The 17,925-nt window shown below is 58.0% G+C and overlaps 2 protein-coding genes across 2 annotated transcripts; both read left to right on the top strand.

Annotated features, from left to right (window-relative positions):
• Window positions 1-86: 86 nt before the first annotated feature.
• Window positions 87-1,697, top strand: ICAM4 (intercellular adhesion molecule 4 (Landsteiner-Wiener blood group)). Its single transcript, XM_054464412.1, has 3 exons — window positions 87-538; window positions 668-970; window positions 1,118-1,697. The coding sequence occupies exons 1-3, from the start codon at window positions 145-147 to the stop codon at window positions 1,234-1,236; spliced, it is 816 nt and encodes a 271-aa protein (XP_054320387.1). The 5' UTR covers window positions 87-144; the 3' UTR covers window positions 1,237-1,697.
• An 840-nt stretch (window positions 1,698-2,537) lies between these two features.
• On the top strand, window positions 2,538-9,929 carry ICAM5 (intercellular adhesion molecule 5). Its single transcript, XM_054464409.2, has 11 exons — window positions 2,538-3,266; window positions 4,214-4,483; window positions 4,631-4,951; window positions 5,178-5,465; window positions 5,764-6,018; window positions 6,150-6,398; window positions 6,851-7,096; window positions 7,193-7,471; window positions 7,554-7,793; window positions 8,497-8,763; window positions 9,490-9,929. Exons 1-11 carry the CDS (start codon window positions 3,185-3,187, stop codon window positions 9,765-9,767), a joined length of 2,775 nt encoding a protein of 924 aa, XP_054320384.1. The 5' UTR covers window positions 2,538-3,184; the 3' UTR covers window positions 9,768-9,929.
• Window positions 9,930-17,925: the final 7,996 nt, after the last annotated feature.

The following is a 17,925-nucleotide window of genomic DNA, read 5'->3' on the forward strand; positions in this document are numbered from 1 at the left end:
CTTTTTGCAGTACTCCCGGGCCCTCTGTTGGGGCCTCCCCTCCCTCTCCGCGGTGGAGTCGAGGAGGCGGGGCTGCGGGCCTCCTTATCTCTAGAGCCGGCCCTGGCTCTCTGGCGTGGGGCCCCTCAGTCCGGGCTTTTTGCCATGGGGTCTCTGTTCCCCCTGTCGCTGCTGTTTTTTTTGGCGGCCGCCTACCCGGGAGTTGGGAGCGCGCTGGGATGCCGGACTAAGCGGGCGCAAGGCCCCAAGGGTAGCCCTCTCGCGCCCTCGGGGACCTCAGTGCCCTTCTGGGTGCGCGTGAGCCCGGAGTTCGTGGCTGTGCCGCCGGGGAAGTCAGTGTGGCTCAATTGCAGCAACAGCTGTCCCCAGCCGCAGAATTCCAGCCTCCGCACCCGGCTGCGGCAGGGCAAGACGTCCAGAGGGCCGGGTTGGGTGTCTTACCAGCTGCTCGACGTGAGGGCCTGGAGCTCCCACGCGCACTGCCTCGTGACCTGCGCAGGAAAAACACGCTGGGCCACCGCCAGGATCACCGCCTACAGTGAGGGACAGGGGCTCGGTCCCGGCTGGGGTGAGGGGAGGGGGCTGGAAGAGGTGGGGGGAGGGTAGTTGACAGTCGCTCTATAGGGAGCGCCCGCGGACCTCACTCAGAGGCTCCCCCTTGCCTTAGAACCGCCCCACAGCGTGATCTTGGAGCCTCCGGTCTTAAAGGGCAGGAAATACACTTTGCGCTGCCACGTGACGCAGGTGTTCCCGGTGGGCTACTTGGTGGTGACCCTGAGGCATGGAAGCCGGGTCATCTATTCCGAAAGCCTGGAGCGCTTCACCGGCCTGGATCCGGCCAACGTGACCTTGACCTACGAGTTTCCTGCTGGACCCCTCGACTTCTGGCAGCCCGTGATCTGCCACGCGCGTCTCAATCTCGACGGCCTGGTGGTCCGCAACAGCTCGGCACCCATTACACTGATGCTCGGTGAGGCACCCCTGTAACCCTGGGGACTAGGAGGAAGGGGGCAGAGAGAGTTATGACCCCGAGAGGGCGCACAGACCAAGCGTGAGCTTCACGCGGGTCGACAGACCTCCCTGTGTTCCGTTCCTAATTCTCGCCTCCTGCTCCCAGCTTGGAGCCCCGCGCCCACAGCTTTGGCCTCCGGTTCCATCGCTGCCCTTGTGGGGATCCTCCTCACTGTGGGCGCCGCGTTCCTGTGCAAGTGCCTAGCTATGAAGTCCCAGGCATAAAGGGGGATGTTCTATGCCGGCTGAGCGAGACAAAAGAGGAATATGGAACAATCTGGGGAACTGGTCATACATGGTGGCTGACGCCTGTAATCCCAGCACTTTGGGAGGCCGAGGCAGGAGAATCGCTTGAGCCCAGGAGTTCGAGACCAGCCTGGACAACATAGTGAGACCCCGTCTATGCAAAAAAAATACAAAAATTAGCCGGGTGTGGTGGCCCGCACCTGTGGTCCCAGCTACCCGGTAGGCTGAGTTGGGAGGATCCCTTGAGCCCTGAAAGTCGAGGTTGCAGTGAGCCTTGATCGTGCCACTGCACTCCAGCCTGGGGGACAGAGCACGACCCTGTCTCCAAAAATAAAATAAAAATAAAAATAAATATTGGCGGGGGAACCCTCTGGAATCAATAAAGGCTTCCTTAACCAGCCCCTGTCCTGTGACCTAAGGGTCCCCATTACTGCCCTTCTTCGGAGGAACTGGTTTGTTTTTGTTGTTGTTGTTGTTGTTTTTGCGATCACTTTCTCCAAGTTCCTTGTCTCCCTGAGGGCACCTGAGGTTTCCTCATTCAGGGCCCACCTGGGGTCCCGAAGCCCCAGACTCTGTGTATCCCCAGCGGTTGTCACAGAAACTTCTCCTTCTGCTGGCCTTATCGAGTGGGATCAGCGCGGGCCGGGGAGGGCCACGGGCAGGGACGGGGTGGGGTTCATGGTATGGCTTTCCTGATTGGCGCCGCCGCCACCACGCGGCAGCTCTGATTGGGTGTTAAGTTTCCTATCCCAGCCCCACCTTCAGACCCTGTGCTTTCCTGGAGGCCAAACAACTGTGGAGCGAGAACTCATCTCCAAAATAACTTACCACGCTGGGGTGAGGCCACGAATGGTGGGGAGGGGAGGGTCCCACGGACATATTGAGGGACATGGATACGCAGAAGAGGTATCCATGTGGTGGCAGCCGGGAAGGGGTGATCAGATGGTCCACAAGGAATATCACAAACTCGAATTCTGAAGATGTCCTGGTAGTCACCCAGCCAGATGAGCGCATGGAGTTGGGGGGGCGGGGTGTCAAAGCTTGGGGCCCGGATGCGGAGTCAAAAGCATCACCCTCGGTCCCTCGTTCTCGCGTGGAGGTCCAGGGCCCCCGCCCACCGAGCAGAAGGCGGACTCAGGGGCGCTCCAGGGTGGCTCGAGCTCACACACGCTGAGTAGACACGTGCCCGCTGCACCCTGGGTAAATACAGACCCGGAGCCGAGCGGATTCTAATTTAGACGCCCGCGAACGCTGCGCGCACGCACACGTGTCCTCGGCTCGCTGGCACTTTCGTCCCGCCCCCTCCGTCGCGTGCCGGAGCTGACCGGGAGGGGTGCTTAGAGGTGTGGCTCCGCGGGGTCAAAACGAGAAGGATCAGTGAGAGAGACATCCCCACACCATCCCCTAGAACTGTCCTTTCCCTATCCAGTGCCTCCCAAATCTCTCTTTAGTCCCCAAATGTATCCCCGCTCTAAGGGGCGCTGGTGGGAGGAGCTACATGTGGGGGCGGAGCTCGGAGTCCAGCTCATTATCATGGCATCTCAGCCAGGGCTGGGGTAGGGGTTTAGGAAGGGCAACCCAGCATCCCCCGATCCCAGAGTCGCGGCCGGGGATGACGCGGGAGAGCGTGGTCGCCCCCAGAAGGCCCCGGGCCATCATGCCGGCCTCCACGTAGACCCCGGGGGTCGCTCGCTCCTGCCAGCTCGCCTTTACCAAGGCCAGGAGCTTAGCGCAGGCTCGCCTCCCGCCCCCCGCGCCGCCTCTGCCGCCGCCCCCTCCTTGGAAACCAAGTTACCAACGTTAAACCAATCCCCGAGCGCAACTCTGCCTCCCCCACACCCCACCCGCCGCGCCGCGCGGAGCCGTCCTCTAGCCCAGCTCCTCGGCTCGCGCTCCCCTCGCCTCCTGTGCTTTCCCCGCCGCGGCGATGCCAGGGCCTTCGCCAGGGCTGCGCCGGGCGCTACTCGGCCTCTGGGCTGCTCTGGGCCTGGGGCTCTTCGGCCTCTCAGGTAAGAGCCCCGCTCTGGCTCGGGGTGGACAGGGCGGGGGCGGAGTCCCTGGACCTGAGAAACGGCCTGCTGTCCCTCCCAGCTCCGCCCTCGCCTCGCTCCCACGCCTCTGCCCCCACCTCGAGCCTGAGTCTTTTCCCCTTCCCCCTCCTCCCCAACACACACCCGAGCCCCAGCTACCTGACTCCTCGATAGCCCCTACCCGCTTCGAGATCCTAGGTGTTCTTCCGCACCCAACCCTTCGCCCTGGAGATCCAGTGTCTCTCCTGTCCCCTCCCTGGCTACCTCCTCACGCTCTGCTGTGCACCATGGTCCACGGACTGGCATCTTCCCCACTCGCGGTCCGCGAAGACTCCATCTCTCCAACTACCCTGACTCAGAGGCGCTGTTCCCGCTCCACCCAGAGCCCTGGCAACCGCGTCCCTCAGCTGTTCCCGCGGTTCGTTCCATGAGCTCAGCCTTGCGTCCCGGCTCCGTGTTCTTCAGGAAGGTGTAGGGTCCTTCCTGATCCTTGACCCAGCCTCGTCTCTCCTTTGCCCTTGCCGCAAACGCACTCTCCTCGTATCCCGGCATTCTGCCAGGACCCTGAGAACTGGTTCATTCCCCATCCCCCATCCCGGGTCCCCTTCGCTCAGCTTTGCTATGTTCATCCAAGACCTCACCTTTCCTCTCCTCTACCCCCTCCCCCCATGCTTTCCCGCCGCTCCATCGGCCCTTTGGAGACCATGGCTCTCTGCTACCACGTCCCAGAGACACCCTCGAGGTTTAGACTCTGGGAGCGCGCCTTTAAACCGGAGGCCTGGGCAGGACGCGGGACGCCTGGGTTCTTTCCCTGGCTGCAGTCTCTCCTCCTCCTCCCCGCCCTCCGAGAACCCTTGACTCGACATAGGGGCGCTAAGATGTCAGGGAGTTGGCTCCCCAGCCTCAGCCCGCGTTTCCCTGGGCAGCGGTCTCGCAGGAGCCCTTCTGGGCGGACCTGCAGCCTCGCGTGGCGTTCGTGGAGCGCGGGGGCTCGCTGTGGCTGAATTGCAGCACCAACTGCCCTCGGCCGGAGCGCGGTGGCCTGGAGACCTCGCTGCGCCGAAACGGGACCCAGAGGGGTTTGCGTTGGTTGGCGCGGCAGCTGGTGGACATTCGCGAGCCGGAGACCCAGCCCGTCTGCTTCTTCCGCTGCGCGCGGCGCACACTACAGGCGCGTGGGCTCATTCGCACTTTCCGTGAGTTCTGGGTGGCCACGCGCGTACTCCACTACTCTCCCTCCCTCCCAGGCCCCGCCCCCTGGGTCCCAGGGTCCTCCCCTTCAGGCCCCACCTTCTGTTCCATGTCCCGGCGTTCCAAGAGCTGCGGACTCTTCCCCCTTGCAGAGCGACCAGATCGCGTAGAGCTGATGCCGCTGCCTCCCTGGCAGCCGGTGGGCGAGAACTTCACCCTGAGCTGTAGGGTCCCCGGCGCCGGGCCCCGTGCGAGCCTCACGCTGACCCTGCTGCGGGGCGCCCAGGAGCTGATCCGCCGCAGCTTCGCCGGCGAACCACCCCGAGCGCGGGGCGCGGTGCTCACAGCCACGGTACTGGCTCGGAGAGAGGACCACGGAGCCAATTTCTCGTGTCGCGCGGAGCTGGACCTGCGGCCGCACGGCCTGGGACTGTTTGAAAACAGCTCGGCCCCCAGAGAGCTCCGAACCTTCTGTGAGTGGGTGTGGGGAGGAGATGGGGACCAAGTCGGGTCGGGTCGGTGTTTAGGAGGTTTAGAGGTAGATACATCTGAATGCTGATCCTGACTTCGACCCTCACCGGCTGAGCTGTTTCCCCCTCCGTGCCTTGAGGATGATAATACGATAAGATAGTGCATGTCAAGTGCTTAGGACATATTGAGTGCTCGGAGTTCGTTCAAACTTGGTTCTTTGACCCCTAGCCCTGTCTCCGGATCCCCCGCGCCTCGCTGCTCCCCGGCTCTTGGAAGTTGGCTCGGAAAGGCCCGTGAGCTGCTCTCTGGACGGACTGTTTCCAGCCTCAGAGGCCAGGGTCTACCTCGCACTGGGGGACCAGAATCTGAGTCCTGATGTCACCCTCGAAGGGGACGCATTCGTGGCCACTGCCACAGCCACAGCTAGCGCAGAGCAGGAGGGTGCCAGGCAGCTGGTCTGCAACGTCACCCTGGGGGGCGAAAACCGGGAGACCCGGGAGAACGTGACCATCTACAGTAAGGAAGGAGGCGGGGTCTCCGCGGCTCGGAGGTGGGACCAGAGGAACGCGTAGGCGGGGCGAAGAGTGGGCGGGACCTCAGTACCGGAACAGGCGTGGCCCGAGTGGCCCGAGGGGGCGGGGCAGGTGGGGGGGAGACGTAATCGCTGGGGAGGAGAAGTCTGTACAGCCTGAGAGGCGGGGCGCGGTACCCTAGTTCGGTCTCAGCACCCCAAGGATTCAGGCAGATAAGGGGCGGGCCTTGACCGGCGAGAGGGATATGGTCAGTATACTCCGACCAAATGCTCCGCCCCCAGGCTTCCCGGCACCACTCCTGACCCTGAGCGAACCCAGCGTCTCCGAAGGGCAGATGGTGACAGTAACCTGCGCAGCCGGGGCCCAAGCCCTGGTCACACTGGAGGGAGTTCCAGCCGCGGTCCCGGGGCAGCCCGCCCAGCTTCAGCTAAATGCCACCGAGAACGACGACAGACGCAGCTTCTTCTGCGACGCCACCCTCGACGTGGACGGGGAGACCCTGATCAAGAACAGGAGCGCAGAGCTTCGTGTCCTATGTGAGTTGGTGATAACCCCTCGCCCCCCACCTCCTGATGACTTCCAAGGACCCGCCTGCTCCCTGGCCGTGTCGTGGAGGCGGAGACATTTCTTACGTCTAAGCCTCTGTGACCCCACGCCCTGCCCGCAGACGCTCCCCGGCTAGACGATTCGGACTGCCCCAGGAGTTGGACGTGGCCCGAGGGCCCAGAGCAGACGCTGCGCTGCGAGGCCCGCGGGAACCCAGAACCCTCAGTGCACTGTGCGCGCTCCGACGGTGGGGCCGTGCTGGCTCTGGGCCTGCTGGGTCCAGTCACTCGGGCACTCTCAGGCACTTACCGCTGCAAGGCGGCCAATGATCAAGGCGAGGCGGTCAAGAACGTGACGCTAACGGTGGAGTGTGAGTGGGGGTGCGCAGGGTGCATTTCTATCTGGTTCAGGGTCTGGAGGGTGGCCAGCCTCCAGGGAAGAGTAGGAGTAGGGTATGAGGTGTCCCTTTGGGTGGGGTTTTGGGAAAGGGAAGAGGCTGGTTAGTGGGGTTGGAGAAAGATCTTGGAGGATGGAGGGGACCGGGTGGGCGTGCCCCTAGCCTAGGGCGTGGTATTTGGGCGGAGTCGTGGAAAGGCCGGCGGTCCAGAGTGTTTAAGTTTTTAGACCGAAAAAGGCGCCCCTCGTGGCTCAGGAAGCTCCCAGACAGAGTGCATGGCTCGACTAGCCTGACACCTCCCTGGATCGGCGTCCAGGGGTTATGCAGGGACAACACTTTGTGGAAGCCTTGCAACGCCAAGGAGGGTCTAGGGACGTCAGATTTGCCCCCAAACCTCAAAGCCAACAATACACTCCCTCCTCCAGACGCACCAGCGCTGGACAGCGTGGGCTGCCCAGAACGCATTACTTGGCTGGAGGGAACAGAAGCCTCGCTAAGCTGTGTGGCGCACGGGGTACCGCCGCCTGATGTGATCTGCGTGCGCTCTGGAGAGCTCGGGGCCGTCATCGAGGGGCTGTTGCGTGTGGCTCGGGAGCATGCGGGCACTTACCGCTGCGAAGCCACCAACCCTCGGGGCTCTGCGGCCAAAAATGTGGCCGTCACGGTGGAATGTGAGTAGGGGCACCGCGGAGTTAGGCAGGATCTGTGGGACAACCCTGGCTGGACTTCCTGGCCCCCGTGTGAGCCCCTGCAATCCTGTTTCCCAGATGGCCCCAGGTTTGAGGAGCCGAGCTGCCCCAGCAATTGGACATGGGTGGAAGGATCTGGGCGCCTGTTTTCCTGTGAGGTCGATGGGAAGCCACAGCCAAGCGTGAAGTGCGTGGGCTCCGGGGGCGCCACTGAGGGGGTGCTGCTGCCGCTGGCACCCCCAGACCCTAGTCCCAGAGCTCCCAGAATCCCTAGAGTCCTGGCACCCGGTATCTACGTCTGCAACGCCACCAACCGCCACGGCTCCGTGGCCAAAACAGTCGTCGTGAGCGCGGAGTGTGAGCGAGGCCCAGGCGGGTAGGGAGCAGGGGTGCCCCACGGTCCAGGCACTCCCTGACATCCCCCATGGCTGCTTTGCAGCGCCACCGGAGATGGATGAATCTACCTGCCCAAGTCACCAGACGTGGCTGGAAGGGGCTGAGGCTTCCGCGCTGGCCTGCGCCGCCCGCGGTCGCCCTTCCCCAGGAGTGCGCTGCTCTCGGGAAGGCATCCCATGGCCTGAGCAGCAGCGCGTGTCCCGAGAGGACGCGGGCACCTACCACTGTGTGGCCACCAATGCGCATGGCACGGACTCCCGGACCGTCACTGTGGGCGTGGAATGTGAGTGGGGGCAGCACCGGATGGAGGGGACACGGTCCTCGGAAGAATGACTCGCAGCGGTGGGAGCATTCAAGGGCACTTCTCCCAATCCCATTCTTGGGGACAGGGAATTCCAGCCTAAACCAGGGGGTAATGAAAAGTCTAGCCAGGCACAGTGGCTCAGGTCTGTAATCCCAACACTTTGGAAGGTTGAGGCGGATGAATCACTTGAGGCCAGGAGTTCGAGACCAGCCCGGCCAACACGGCGAAAACCCGTCTCTACAAAAATTAGCCGATCGTGGTGGTGGGCGCCTGTGGTCCCAGCTACTTGGGAGGCTAAGGCAGGAGAATCGCTTGAGCCTGGGAGGCGGAGGTTGCAGGGAGCCGAGATCCCGCCACTGCACTCCAGCCTGGGCGACAGAGTGAGACTCTTTCTTAGAAAAAAAGAAAAGAAAATTCTAGGGAATAGGAGCACGGCCCTCTCAAATCCTGGATTAGAACACTGACCTGGGCTTCACCTCCTTCCATTCAGTGAAGAAGGGTGAGGAATTTTAGCCGCAACAGCAGCCTGATTGTCGGGGAAGGAGGCTCTGATAGGAGGCAGGATCCTCTTCTGCCCATCAGAGGCGCGGTGGTCTCACATCGATCGTGGTGGGCCGGAGCAGGGCATTTGATCAGTGGCTGGGCCGGCGCTAAGCCCCACTTCACCTTCTGTGCCCTTCAGACCGGCCGGTGGTGGCCGAACTTGCTGCCTCGCCCCCTGGAGGCGTGCGCCCAGGCGGAAACTTCACGTTGACCTGCCGCGCGGAGGCCTGGCCTCCAGCCCAGATCAGCTGGCGCGCGCCCCCGGGGGCCCTCAACATCGGCCTGTCGAGCAACAATAGCACACTGAGCGTGGCAGGCGCCATGGGAAGCCACGGCGGCGAGTACGAGTGCGCAGCCACCAACGCGCACGGGCGCCACGCGCGGCGCATCACGGTGCGCGTGGCCGGTAAGTGGCAGCTGGGGAGAGGCGGGGCCAGGTATCTGAGAAGGGGCGTGACCTGGGTCTTGGGGCGGCCAGCCCCGCCTGCCTCCCTCTCAGTCCCGGTAGACGAGACGGAAGTGGGACAGAGTAGAAGTCAAGGGTGCCTGAGCGGGTGGGGCTGTTGATCGTACGTTGAGGGGTGGGAGATGGAGGTGGCGGGGGGACTGAATTCAAGGGGAGGGACCCTCCAGGGCTGTCACTGCCGCAGGAAAGGACTTAAAAACTTGGGGTGGATTCTGCGTGGTGGATACTTGACCCAATTCACAATCCACTGTGGAGAAGATTGGGGAGGGACCAAAGTCATTGGATGATGGAGGTAGAGAGGGGTCAAGATCGCCTTCTCTCACTTCCTGAAGCTCCTGGGGCTGGGTTCTTTCTGGGGTCGGGGGAACCTGACCTGGTCCTGCCAATCCTCATTTTTTGGGGGATGGGGAGAGTTGACTTGTCGCTAGGGGGCTAAATGTGGTCACGGGTTTATATCCCCATGGGCTGAAGTGCTATGTAAATCGGGTCTCGGGTCGCTCTGGCACCGGGAGTGGCCTTACTGCATGGGATCTCTCCCTTCTCCCAAGGCCAGACAGTGAGCTCCCCGGGGCATGAGGACTGAATTCGTGCCTGTGGGAGTGCGGGGGGCGGTGGGAGAAGCCCCCCGGAGCTTGGCCACCCTCCGCGAGGGTCTCCACCCTGCAGGTCCGTGGCTGTGGGTCGCTGTGGGCGGCGCGGCGGGGGGCGCGGCGCTGCTGGCCGCGGGGGCCGGCCTGGCCTTCTACGTGCAGTCCACCGCCTGCAAGAAGGGCGAGTACAACGTGCAGGAGGCCGAGAGCTCAGGCGAGGCCGTGTGTCTCAACGGCGCGGGCGGCGGCGCTGGCGGGGCGGCAGGCGCGGAGAGCGGACCCGAGGCGGCGGGGGGCGCGGCCGAGTCACCGGCGGAGGGCGAGGTCTTCGCCATACAGCTGACATCGGCGTGAGCCCGCTCCCCTCTCCCCGCGGGCCGGGGGACGCCCCCCAGACGCACACGGGGGCTTATTTATTGCTTTATTTATTTACTTATTCATTTATTTATGTATTCAACTCCAAGGGCGTCACCCCCATTTTCTACCCATCCCCCCAATAAAGTTTTTATAAAGGAACTCCCTGTCTCCGCTTCTGTTTCTGCAAGGTGGAACAAGCCCAGGGTTCCAATCGTGACCTCCCGAGTTATTCATTCAAAAAGCGATTTTTGAGAGGGTCGGGGGTGGTGGCTCACGCCTGTAATCCCAGGACTTGTGGGAGGCCCAGGTGGGAGGATCCCTTGCACCCAAGAGTTTCAGACCAGCCTGGGCAACACAGGGAGACCCTGCAAAAAATATTTTTCAAAAATTAGCCAGGGCCGGTCGCGGTGGCTCACGCGTGTAATCCCAGGACTTTGGAAGGCCGAGGCGGGCAGATCACGAGGTCATGAGATCGAGACCATCCTGGCCAATATGGTGAAACCCCGTCTCTACTAAAAATACAAAAATTAGCTGGGCATGGTGGCGCGCGCCTGTAGTCCCAGATTCGGGAGGCTGAGGCAGGAGAATCGCTTTAACCCTGGAGGCAGAGGTTGCAGTGAGCCGAGATCGTGCCACTGAACTCCAGCCTGGCGACAGAGCGAGATAACGTCTTAAAAAAAAAAAAAAGCCAGGGGCGGTGGCTCACGCCTGTAAGCCCAGCACTTTGGGAGGCCAAGGCGCGCGGATCACGAGGTCAGGAGATCGAGACCATCCTGGCTAACACAGTGAAACCCCGTCTCTACTAAAAATAAAAAAAAATAATAAAAAATAAAAAATTAGCCGGGCGTGGTGGTGGGCGCCTGTAGTCCCAGCTACTCAGGAAGCTGAGGCAGGAGAATGGCATGAACCCGGGGGGCGGAGCTTGCAGTGAGCCGAGATCGCGCCACTGCACTCCAGCCTGGGAGACAGCAAGACTCCGTCTCAAAAAAAAAAAAAAGAAAAATTAGCCAGGGCCGGGCACGGTGGCTCTCGCTTGAATCCCAGAACTTTGGGAAGCTAAGGCAGGTGGGTCACTTGAGGTCAGGAGTTCGAGACCACCCTGGCCAACGTGGTGAAACCCCTTCTCTACTAAAAATACAAAAAATTAAGGCCGGGCGCAGTGGCTCACGTCTGTAATCCCAGCACTTTTCGAGGTTGAGGCAGGTGGATCATGGGGTCAGAAGATCGAGACTATCCTAGCTAACATGATGAAACCCCGTCGCTACTAAAAATACAAAAAATTAGCCGGGCGTGGTGGCACATGCCTGTATTCCCAGCTACTCAGGAGGCTGAGCCAGGAGAATCGCTTTAACCCTGGAGGCAGAGGTTGCAGTGAGCCGAGATCGCACCACTGCACTCCAGCCTGGGCAACAGAGCGAGACTCTGTCTCAAAAAAAAACAAAAACAAAAACAAAAAAATACAAAAATTTAGCTGGGCTGTAGTGGCATATGCCCTGTAATCCCAGCTACTCGTGAGGCTTAGGCAGGAGAATTGCTAGAATCCGGGAGATGGAGATCTTGAGGTTGCACTCCAGCCTGGGCAACAGAACTAGACTCTGTCTCAAAAAAAAAAAAAAAAAAAAAAAAAAAGTGTTTTTTGAGGGGGCTGGGCATGGTGGCTCAAGCCTGTAATCCCAGGACTTCTGGGAGGCCCAGGTGAGAGGATCCCTTGCGCCCACGAGTTTCAGACCAGCCTGGGCAACATAGCGAGACCCTACAAAAAATATATTTCAAAAAAAAATCTTTTTTTTTTTTTTGAGATGGAGTCTCGCTCTGTCGCCCAGGCTGGACAGCAGTGGCACCATCTCTGCTCACTGCAAGCTCTGTCTCCTGGGTTCATGCCATTCTCCTGCCTCAGCCTCCTGAGTAGCTGGGATTACAGGCGCCTGCCACCACACCCAGCTATTTTTTTTTTTTTGTATTTTTAGTAGAGACGGGGTTTCACTGCGTTTGCCAGCATGGTCTCCATCTCCTGACCTCGAGATCCGCCCGCCTCGGCCTCCCAAAGTGCTGGGATTACAGGCGTGAGCCACCGCGCCCAGCCTCAAAAAAAAAATTTTTTTTTTGAGATGGAGTCTTGCTCTGTCACCCAGGCTGGAGTGCTGTGATGTGATCTCGGTTTACTGCAACCTCTGCCTCCTGGGTTCAAGCAATTCCTCTGCCTTGGCCTCCCAAATAGCTGGGACTATAGGCATGCACCACCACACCCAGCTAATTTTTGTATTTTTAGTAGAGACAGGGTTTCACTGTGTTGGCCAGGCTGGTCTCGAACTCCTGACCTAAGATGATCCACCTGCCTCAGTCTCCCAAAGTGCTGGGATTACAGCTGTAAGCCACCATGCCTGGCGCATTTTTCAAAAATTAGCCAGATATGGTGGTGCATGCCTGTAGTCCCAGCTACTTGGAAGGCTGAGGCAGGAGGATCCTTTGAGCCTAGGAGGTCAAAACCACTTCCAGCTATGATATCGTCATTGTGCTCCAGCCCAGGTGACAGAACAAGACTCTGTCTCTAAAAACAAACAACAAAAAAAATCCAAAAGCTTTTTTTGAACACCTACTATGCGTCAGGCACAATTTAAGCTGCCTTTTTCTTTTTCTTTCTTTTTTTTTTTTTTTGAGACGGAGTCTCTCTGTCACCCAGACTGAACTGCAGTGGTGTGATCTCAGCTCACTGCAAGCTCTGCCTCCCAGGTTCAATCGATTTTCCTGCCTCAGCCTCCTGAGTAGCTGGGATTAACAGGCGCGCGCCACCACTACACCTGGCTAATTTTTGTATTTTCAGTAGAGACAGGGTTTCACCATGTTGCTCAGGCTAGTCTCGAACTCCTGACCTCGTGATTCACCTGCCTCGGTCTCCCAAAGTGCTGGAATTACAGGCCTAAGCCACTGTGCCCGGCCCGGCTGGCTGTCTTTTCTCAGTGTGACCTAGAGCTCGTCCTCTCTCAGTGCCTGTTTTCTGCTCTCTTCACACCCTTAGGCAGGGGTGGGGGCCTCCCTCCTTCCTCCTACTTATCTCTTCCGCCCAGTACTGCCCTCTGATCCGGGTCACTCTTGGAGGTGGGAGCTAGGTGCTTCCCCCAGGCCTGGTTACTGGCAGAGCTGAGGCTGCCTTGCCAGGGTGGGTGGAGGCCCTTTCCATTGCGCCTCTGCCCTGAGACTTCGGTGAGACTTTCCTGGGCAGGCACTGGCTGATGCTATGAGTGTCGGCCCTTAGCATGTCCCCCCTGTTAAAGGGTGCACCCCTGCCCCACCCTCAATGCTTCCTTTGTCCTGTGTCCACCCACAGTGCTTCAGTTTACCCCCACCCCGCCTTTCCACTCAGCCCATCATGATTCAGAACAGACACACACAGGGTATCCGCTGCAACCCCCACTACACGGCACCTTCCCCCCTCATCCCCAACAGCATAAGGCACAGCAGCTGGGCCTCCTCCCCACAGCCTCCTCCTCTGCCTCTCCTCCCTCAAAAGCAGGAACACGGAGCCCTACAGAAGGAAGCCAGTCCCATGCAAACATGTAATGAGCAAAGATGAGACGGGGAAATGGCACAAGAGGGCAGGCCAGTGCTCGGTGCTGGAGCCAGGGGCCAGGTATAACACCCTAAAAGGCACCAGCCAGGGGCAGCCCCTGCCACTCACACCACCTCACCTTTTCTGCCTGTGCCCTCCCTGCTTAATGATGTCTGTCTGCTCCTACTGACCTCAAGGTCTCTTTCAGGGCTTTCAGATGAGATATTTATTTTAGTAGGTTGGTGCAAAAGTAATTGCTGTTTCTGCCATTGAAAGTAATGGCAGGCAGGGCATGGTGTCTCACGCCTGTAATCCCAGCACTTTGGGAGGCTGAGGTGGGCGGATCACGAGGTCAGGAGTTCAAGACTAGCTTGGCTAACATGGTGAAACCCTGTCTCTACTAACAATACAAAAAAAATTAGCCGGACATGGTGGCACACCCCTGTAGTCTCAGCTACGTGGGAGGCTGAGGCAGGAGAATTGCTTGAACCCTGAAGTGGAGGCTGCAGTGAGCTGAAATCACACCACTGCACTCCAGCCTGGGCCACAGAGTGAGACTGTCTCAGAGAAAAAAAAAAGTAATGGCAAAAACTGCAATTACTTTTTCTTTTTTTTTTCCTGTTTTTTTTTTTTTGGTTTTTTTGTTTTTTTGGGGTTTTTTTTGTTTTTTTTTTTTGAGACGGAGTCTCACTGTGTGGCCCAGGCCGAAGTGCAGTGGCGCAATCTCGGCTTACTGCAGCCTCTGCCTCCCAGGTTCAAGCGATTCTCTCCTGCCTCAGCCTCCCAATAGGATTACAGGCGCCCACCACTATGCTTGGCTAATTTTTGTATCTTTAGCAGAGATGGGGTTTCACCATGTTTGCCACGCTGGTCTCGAACTCCTGATCCACCCACCTCGGCTTCCCAAAGTGCTCGGATTACAGGCGGGCATGAGCCACGGTGCCCGACATTTTTTTTTTTTTTTTTTTTTTTTGAGACAGAGTCTCACTTTGTCACCCAGGCTGGAGTGCAAAGGCAAGATCTCACTGCAGCCTCCGCCTCCTGGGTTAAAGCGATTCTTCCACCTTAGCCCCCTGAGTAGGTGGGATTACAGGCACGTGCCACCACACCTGCCTAATTTTTGTATTTTTAATAGAGTGGGGGTTTCACCATATTGGCCACGCTGGTCTCGAACTCCTGACCTCAAGGGATTCGCCCACCTCAGCCTCCCAAAGTGCTGGGATTACAGGCATGTGCCACCGCTCCCGACTTCCTTAACTCTTTTATTTCCTTGCACACTTTTTCTCTGTAGCCCAGCTCACAACTTAACATCCTATTAGACAGATACCTGACTTTTTTTGTTTTTTTGAAACGGAGTCTCTCTCTGTCACCCAGGATGGAGTGCAGTGGTGTGCTCTCAGCTCACTGCAACCTTGCAACCTCTGCCTCCCAGGTTTAAGCAATTCTCCGGCCTCAGCCTCCCGAGTAGCTGGGACTACAGGCACATGCCGCCACACCTGGCTAATTTTTTGTTTTTTAGTAGAGACAGGGTTTCACCGTGTTGCCCAGGCTGGTCTCGAACTCCTGAGCTCAGGCAATCCACCCGCGTTAGCCTTCCAAAGTGCTGGGATTACAGGCATGAGGCACCGCGTCCTGCATCTGAGTTTTTTTTTTTTTTTTTTTACTGTCTCCTAGAACATCAGCCCCAGTAGAGCAGGGATCTTTGTTCTGTTCACCACTGAGGGTCCTCATTGGGTCCTAGCACACACAGTTGCTCAATAAATGTTGAATAAGTGGGTAAAGACAGCCACAAGCTTGCAGATATGTGTTCAAGGTTTAACCTTGGAGAGAGCTTCTCTATGCTTGGCACTGGAGAGGCCTGTCATGGGCAAGGACACAGATGTGGCGACCTCAGACTTGAGAACTCCTGGGGCAGTAGGGGAGATGGATGTGAATAATGTAACGATAAGCCTTCCTTTCTATGTTAGACTGAGTGGTCAAGGAAGGCTTCCAGACAATGGAAATTCTGATAGGTTCTAAGAGGGAGACCAGCAAGGAGCTGAACCAGAGGCTGACACAGGGTGAGAGTGGGAATGTCTATTTTATTTTATTTTTTTGGAGACAGGGTCTCACTCTGTTGCTCAGGCTGCAGTGCAATGGCGCGATCATGGCTCACTGCAGCTTCAACTTCCCAGACTCAAGTGATCCTCCCACCTCAGCCTCCCAAGCAGCTGGGAATATAGGTGCATGCCACCACACCTGGCTAATTTTTGTATTTTTGGTAGAAACGGGGTTTCACCATGTTTCCCAGGCTGGTCTTGAACTCCTGGGTTCAAGTGATCTTGCTGCCTTGGGCTCCCAAAGTGCTTGGATTACAGGTGTGAGCCTGTGAGCCACACCTGGCCTATTTTATTTTTTAATTAATTTTTTATTTTTGTTTTTGTTTTGAGATGGAGTCTCTGTCTCCAAGGCTGGAGTGCAGTGGCACGATCTCGACTCACTGTAACCTCCACCTCCCAAGTAGCTGGGATTACAGGCACATGCCACCACGCCTGGCTAATTTTTGTATCTTTAGTAGAGACAGGGTTTCCCCATGTTGGCCAGGCTGGTCTCGAACTCCTGACCTCCGGTGATCCACCTGCCTCAGTTTCCCAAAGTGCTGGGATTACAGGAATGAGCCACTGTGTCTGGCTGGGCATGTGTCTTTTTTTTTTCATTCTGTAGATAACAAGCAATTCTCCTCCCTCAGCCCCCCAAGTAGCTGGTACTATAGGCGCCTGCCACTACGCCCGGCTATTTTTTGTAGTTTTAGCAGAGGTGGGGTTTCACCATGTTAACCAGTCTCTAACTCCTGACCTCAGGTGATCCTCCTGCCTTGGCCTCCCAAAGTGCTGGAATTACAGGTGTGAGCCACCACGTCCAGCCTCAAACTCCGAGTTTAAGTGATCCTCACACCTCAGCCTCCCTGAGTACTAGGATTACAGGTGTGAGCCACCACACCCGGCCTGAGTGGGGTGAGGTGTTTATTTTAGACTGAGTGGTCAAGGAAGGCTTCTCTGAAGAGCTGATGTTGGGGCCAGGCCTCCTCAAGTGATTAGGAGGTGTCAGCCATGGGGAGATGTGGAGGGAGGGTGTTCCAGGCCAAGGAAGGGTAAGATCAAATAATTCATGGATCTGAGGGCAGAGGAATCTGGACTCCAGTTCTCCCATTCAGGGCTGCCCAGGAGAGACAAAGAGGATCTCATAAGGGTGTGTGGCTTTGTGGATCACTCATGCCCACAGCAAGGACCATGCCCACCCTACCCACCCTACCCACCTTTTTTTTTCCCCCAAGTCTCCATTACCCAGGCTGGAGTACAGTGGTACGATCACGGTTCACTGCAGTCTTAACCTCCAGGGCTCAAGTGATCCTCCCACCTCAGTGTCCCGAGTAGCTGGCACTGCAGGCGCGCACCACCACCCCTGGCTCATTTTTTGATTTTTTGGTAGAGACGGGGGTCTCACTGTGTTACCCAGGCTGGTCTCAAACTCCTGGGCTCAAGCGATCCTCCCACCTCTGCCTTCTGAAGTGTTGGGATTACAGGTGTGAGCCACCATGCCCAGCCAGCCACCAGTCTTGACTCCATCCTCCCTCCCTCCCTGTGAGTGCTGGTGGCCTGTGTGTCCCGCCTGCTGAAGGGTGCCTCTGACTCGGGGCTTTTGACTTCAGGCCTGGGAGACACATTTTGGCTGGGTTAGGGAGATCTTAAAAGGGGGTAGGGGACACAGCAGGGGCTAAGGAGAGGGACACACTGCAGGCAGGGGTTGGGTGACAGATGAAGGTATATGCTGCCAGTGTGTGCCATCTACTTGTGTGTTTTACGTTATGTCTTGTGCATGTGTCCTGTGTGGGCTGTATCTGTGTGTGACTCAGCTACGTGTCAGCACATCCCTGTCGATGTGTGTCTCTGCTGATGTGTCTGTCAGCATGCACGGCTGTCTTGCATGTGTCTTTTTTGAGATGGAGTCTCGCTCTGTCACCCAGGCTGGAGTGCAGTGGCATGATCTTGGCTCATTGCAACCTCTACCTCCCAGGTTCAAGCGATTCTCCTGCCTCAGCCTCCCAAGTAGCTCGGATTACAGGCACATGCTACCACGTCTGGCTAATTTTTGCATATTTAGTAGAGACGGGATTTCACCATGTTGGCCAGGCTGGTCTCGAACTCCTGACCTCAGGTGATCCACCTGCATCAGCCTCCCAAAGTGCTGGGATTATAGAAATGAGCCACTGCGCCTGGCCAGACATGTGTCTTTTTTTTTCCCTTCTGTAGATAACAGGGTCTCACTATGTTGCCCAGGCTGGTCTAAAACTCGTGGCCTCAAGCAATCCTCCTGCCTCAGCCTCCCAAAGTGTTGGGATTACAGGCGTGAGCCACTGCACCCAGCTTGTGTGTGTCTTTCTGTGTCTGTTGTGTGTGTCTGTGGGTAGTGGCTGTTTCCCTGCATGGGACATTGTGGTAAATGTGGCTAATTCCCTGTGTGGGGGCTGCTGCCTGTGGATAAGACTGTGTCTCTGTGCATGCACACGTGTGTGCACGCCCCTCACAACTCCAACGAGAAAACACCTGTCCACCTTCCTGGGTTAGCACA

The sequence above is a fragment of the Pongo pygmaeus genome, chromosome 20 (genome assembly GCF_028885625.2).
Source record: "Pongo pygmaeus isolate AG05252 chromosome 20, NHGRI_mPonPyg2-v2.0_pri, whole genome shotgun sequence".
NCBI classification, from domain to species: Eukaryota; Metazoa; Chordata; class Mammalia; order Primates; family Hominidae; genus Pongo; species Pongo pygmaeus.